Source organism: Ailuropoda melanoleuca, chromosome 9, assembly GCF_002007445.2.
Source record: "Ailuropoda melanoleuca isolate Jingjing chromosome 9, ASM200744v2, whole genome shotgun sequence".
NCBI lineage: Eukaryota > Metazoa > Chordata > Mammalia > Carnivora > Ursidae > Ailuropoda > Ailuropoda melanoleuca.
In genome coordinates this window covers 52,343,656-52,349,294 of record NC_048226.1, presented here as the reverse complement: position 1 = coordinate 52,349,294, position 5,639 = coordinate 52,343,656, and the positions used below count along the sequence as shown (strand labels likewise).

General features: G+C 35.6%; 1 protein-coding gene across 1 annotated transcript; it reads left to right on the top strand.

The window, feature by feature from the left end:
• The first annotated feature begins 244 nt into the window (after nucleotides 1-244).
• Nucleotides 245-4,215, top strand: FABP4 (fatty acid binding protein 4). Its single transcript, NM_001304862.1, is given in 4 exon segments — nucleotides 245-353; nucleotides 2,803-2,975; nucleotides 3,560-3,661; nucleotides 4,131-4,215. Coding segments are annotated over 4 exon segments (399 nt in total). The 5' UTR covers nucleotides 245-280; the 3' UTR covers nucleotides 4,182-4,215.
• The last annotated feature ends 1,424 nt before the right edge of the window (nucleotides 4,216-5,639 follow it).

The following is a 5,639-nucleotide window of genomic DNA, read 5'->3' as shown; positions in this document are numbered from 1 at the left end:
TTGTGAATGCTTAAAAATAATTTGTACTCTAAGTCAAATGACCATTTGCCAAGGAGAACCAAAGTTGAGAAATTTCTATTAAAAACATGACTCAGAGGAAAAATTGCAGAGGCTGGTAATGAAGGAAATGATCTGATATCGTCCCCAATTGGTTATTCCAAAGGTCACATGATCTGGGCATCTTTAAAAGGAAGTTATCTGGACTCAAGAAGGTCATAGCACCTTCCTGACAGCTACAGCTTTTTTCTCATCTTGAAGATAATCCTAGAAATCTCATAAAATGTGTGATGCCTTTGTGGGTACCTGGAAACTTAGCTCCAGTGAAAACTTTGATGATTACATGAAAGAAGTGGGTAAGAAAATCTGTTGTGGGGTGACTGGATTTATAATTTTTCTCTGGGGGAAGAGGGGTTTATGACTGCTTTTCATTCTGGAAGCATTGGCCAGATAGGAAATGCTGCTTTCTCTACAGAGGCTATAAAAGTAGCAAGTAAGAATCATTTGTTTGTAGAACATTCTAGACCAAAGTCACAACTAATGCTTCCTACAGGTGCGCCAATATGAAAAGGGTCTAACTGGAATTTTTATGGTTCACAGAAATGACAAGATTTTATTTCACTGCTAAACTGGGGTAGCTTTGTTTTACTTGGCTCTTTGCCTGTTTCTCTATCATTCTCTTTTGCATACAAAATAAATAAGACTATATTTATTTCCTAGAATTGAATAATTCCTATTTGAAGTGGAAAGCACTATAGTTCTCTTTTTTTAATGTAATTTTTAAAGTAAACCTATATTAATTAATTATTTTATGTTCTCACTGCCAATCTGTTAAAATGTGTGGTTGTTCTACCGGAGCCAAAATCTTAATTTCAGAAAATATGTTGCTTTAAGGGGTTAAATATTTTTTTGACTAGGAATTACATGGGATGCCATCGGATTATCAAGTAAGTCCAAAGGACAATGTTATATCCATAACATACCTCCTCCTTGATAATGGAAGCTTTCAGGCTTTTAGATTCTGCTAATATTGCCAGTGTGTTGTGTGAATGTTCCCTGGATAATTACTGCGATGAAACAAGGGGGTGAGGAGGCTGGTTCTCACTCTGACAGCTTCTACCTTGAAAGCCCCTCTCCTCACACCCATATGTATGATAAGGTTGTATTCAGGGGTAGCAATTTGAGGGGGAGAGTTTACAGGGGTTAGGATTTAATCTCTCTGTCTCAAGACTTTATCTTTCCCTAAATTCTACAGTATTTATATTTTTTCCTTTCCTGTAAGTACAACTGTTTTCTTTGTTTATAGACAGGACGGAATTTAGGGACTTGAGCATAAGTGAGACCTAACTTTCTAGAATATCAACTAGTTGTGATTCAGTAAACTAATTAGTATGTGCTCATACAGAAATGTCAGGATTTGAGGTTATTCTGCTATCGCTTTTAAGGAACATTTTACACTTTTAACATTTATATTTAAATTCTTATGCCACAGTGTTATAAAATTATAAAGTACTGGTGATAATGAAAGACAATAAGCTATCTCCTGAAATTAGTTGCTGTAACTGATGATCATACTTTCATCAGTCAAAGAGGGACCATGGAGAATGTGATTTTTCCCAAGTTCAGCCATTCTGGAATTATACCTGATGTTGCATCCATTCATTATACTGACTCACTCCATGTATGTGAAGTAATATTTTGTACCAGAGCCAGGACTTGATGAAGCAATGTATCTTTCCAGCTGCAGACATTCTCCAGACAGGGAGCTAAGTAAGAGCCTCATCATCACTGGTTTTGTACAGTATTTCTCTCCCTCTTACGCTTCTATCTAACCTTTGGCATAAATAAGTCACCCTTAGTAAAAGAAGTAGCTTAGGTTTATGTACATGTGTTAAGAAATTGAACATACCTACGACTGTCATAAATTCTGTATAACATATGCAGTGACAGCAAGTTCCAACTGTCCACATTAAGTTATACACAGTTCATCCCTTACCTTACATAAGAAAAAAGTTCCTTTTTTAAAAGAGGGATTTGCAGCTCATGTGATTGAGAATCAAAGTATTGATTTCTAAACTTACTAAAATAGTGATTCTTTTAAATTTTGCCTTTTGGAGGAATTAATCAAAATCTTCATTTCATAGTAATTTGGAAAAGCCAAGAAAATAGGACTTGGCAGCAAACGCCATGAAATGTGACTTTTGTACACCAAAACAGATTATTTTTAAATGGAGTAGCTCTATTGGTTTTAAAAATCCTATTGAGAATTCTTTGACTATGGATTTTTGTTTTCTAAAAAGGAAAGGTTGAGGTGACCCAAGCATTTCATGAGTTGAGTAAAATGATATTTGCTGCCTTAACGGTTGAGATGGCTAGTTAATTTGAGAGTACAGTGACTTTATATATATATACACAGATGTGTATATATATATATGTGTGTGTATGTGTGTGTGTGTGTGTGTGTATATATATATTCCAGAAGACTTAATCTTTTTCAAAATTAACAATGTGTCTCCCATGGAGTTGTATATGAAACCCAGAAGAAAAATTTAGATAGACCTACACTTAAGCATGCCATGGGTTTCTTTGAATATTCACCTGCTTTACTTATTTGCAGCAGCTGTTTTATGAGGCTTTTAAGAAACTCACTGGTGTCTTTTTCCTTTTACACACACACACCCACCTATACACACTAACCTACCTATACACATACAAACACACACACACATACACTGCAGCTCTGACTTCGTTAAAGATGTGAAGGAAAATTGTGAACTTGCCATTTTTTTCTTTCCACAACTGTAGGCGTGGGCTTTGCCACCAGGAAGGTGGCTGGCATGGCCAAACCCAACATGATCATCAGTGTGAATGGGGATGTGATCACCATTAAATCAGAAAGCACCTTTAAAAATACTGAGATTTCCTTCAAACTGGGCCAGGAATTTGATGAAGTTACTGCAGATGACAGAAAAGTCAAGGTGAGGATGAAGGCATTGGGGCAGAAGAAAAGCATGGTTTCTAAAAGACTGCTACCTGTAAGAAGCCATTTTGTATAAAAGCAGGGAAACTGTTCTATCACAGATCAAAGACCCCTGACTTCCTAGAGTTAAACCCTATTGCCTTTGACATTTAGTTGGTGAATCCTCTCCTTTCTATAAAGGTGTCTTTTTTTTTTTTTAAAGTGATTAACACAATTTATTTGTCATACAATACATAGATTATTTGAAGTGGACTAAAATAACATAACAATGTTAGAGGATGTTTATGAAAGAGTGGAAGCAAAAAAGGAGAAAAATTACCTCTAAGACTATCACCTCAACATAAATTCATTGTCTCTATTTTTTAGAGTATTATTTCAAGTTTGTGTTTTTGTATAATATTCTGATCATAAAGCATTATTTGTGTGCTATTGTTTTTGACACTCATTTTTTGTTTTAATATATCCTTACAATTTAGAATGACTAATGACCTCAAAATATTCCTTTATTCAAAGGTGATGTATTTTTTATTTTATTTTCCTCTACCACATACCAATGGTAATCATTTTTTATTATGCTCGCAGAGCGTCATAACCTTAGATGGAGGTGTCCTGGTACAGGTGCAGAAGTGGGACGGGAAATCAACCACCATAAAGAGAAAACGAGTGGATGATAAACTGGTGGTGGTGAGTCTCTTCTTGCTGCTTAATTCTAGACTCTACTGCTAGGTCATCTTATAATCACTCTTCGACCAAACGAAACAGTCATGCTTGCTCACATAGAACAAAAAAGGTGACTCCATTGGGATCATGGTTTCGCTCTGGCAATTGCCCCTCATGCTTTTAAGTTCAGTTCAGTCAAGGCGTGCTGTCCCCCAAGAAGCATTCTGTGCCTGCTCTCAGCATACACCATATGGTATGTTGCACTTCTGGTTATATTTCTCACTCACCTTATACGTTGTAAAGTTCCCTGAGGGGAAGACTTATGTTTTATCGGTTTTTATATCTCCCTAACTTATTACAATGTCAGGTATATATAGGATCCCAGAATGAATATTTTCAAATAAATACTGTTTCCTTCCCAATATTAAAGGGGACAATAAATAACCCACGATGTGGTCCTGTAATTGACCAAGAAATTTTTTTGTGTGTCTAGGAATGTGTCATGAAAGGCGTCACTTCCACCAGAATTTATGAGAGAGCATAAGTCAAGAGATATCGAGCTGAAGTTTTCATCGAACTTCTGTTGGATATATTGCCCAAACATGTATTGTTATTTTCTACTAATTAGCAAGCAACTAATCTCCCTCAAACTGATTTTATTCAATGTGATGTGTTCGTTAAATAAAACTTTTTAGATTTAGAAGGTGATGTGCTGATTCATTTATTGTATCGGATCATTTCTTACTCGTAATCCAATGAAGGATATAGAAAATTGTATTTTGCTTTGTTTCTCATGTAAGTAATATGATTTTTCATGGTAATCCAAGGTAAAAAATAAATATTCATGAATTTTCTGTTGTCTTAGATAGGAGATGATAAATTTGTTATGACTGAGTATGCAATCCTTCCGTAGCATGTTTACAGTCAAGTAGCTATCTCTCAAAGACCTATGGTAGTTTCAAGCGTAGTGAAGTAGCCCACAGCCAGCTGGGGCAATTTCCTGCCATTTCACACCTACCTGTCCTGGAGCATTGAGAGAAAGAGCAGCAACACATGTTGCAGAACTATATTTCTAGAGCATAAATTTTAGTCTAAAAAACTATTGGTAGACCAAGCTATCTATGGGCTGTCTCAAAAATTAAGTGAAAATAATCCCATAATATTCATTCATGAAAAGAGATGACAGGTTGTGATGAGTAATGACGCAAGTGTTCTTATAGTGGTTTCCAAATTTTTCTTTTTTCTACTAGTGGAACTTTTTTATTAAATAAAATATTGAATATGTTCTGGAACTTTTTATTCAAATAAAATCTCCATGGAATCCCAAATTAAAAAAAAAAAAGACTAAAATGATAACAAGGCTTCCCAGACAGAGGCGCGTGCACGTGCATGGGTGTGTGTTAGAGAGAAAGAAGTTTCTTCTGCCTTTTGTGGAAACTTTGAAGCTACTCTAGAAATTATTGGAGTTCCACACACATAGATTACAATTTCCAAACTGCATACTTATATTTTATAGTCAGCCAAAGTCTGTTAGTGGGTTGCAGTTGCTATAATTCTGTTTGTGATGCTTGCTTTAAGAGAATTTTGTACTTTTGTTGATTGCCAGTGTCTTCCACGAAGCTCTTTGAGGGCTGTGATTTTATCTCATTTACAATAACCCTAATGACTAGAAAATATGTCTTGCTTATAGTAGGTGCTGGATAAATATTTATTCATGAAAAATAATTCTTCCAGTTGCACAGGCCTGAAAATGAGGTGACATCTAAATACTGAATGTCATGGTCTTCCCTTGACCCTGGTTCCTGATGACCTGGGACCTGAAATTAACCAGAATTGAAGATTTATTGAAAAAAGACTTAGACAAAGAGTGTCAGGAGACCTGAGTTTCAGGCCCAGCTATGCATGCCTTTTTGTATAATCTTGGGAAATTTCAGTCTTTGTTCTTCTTTATAAGGATGGTAGACTAGATGGTCCTTAAGAGCCCTTTTCTCCCATTCATAAA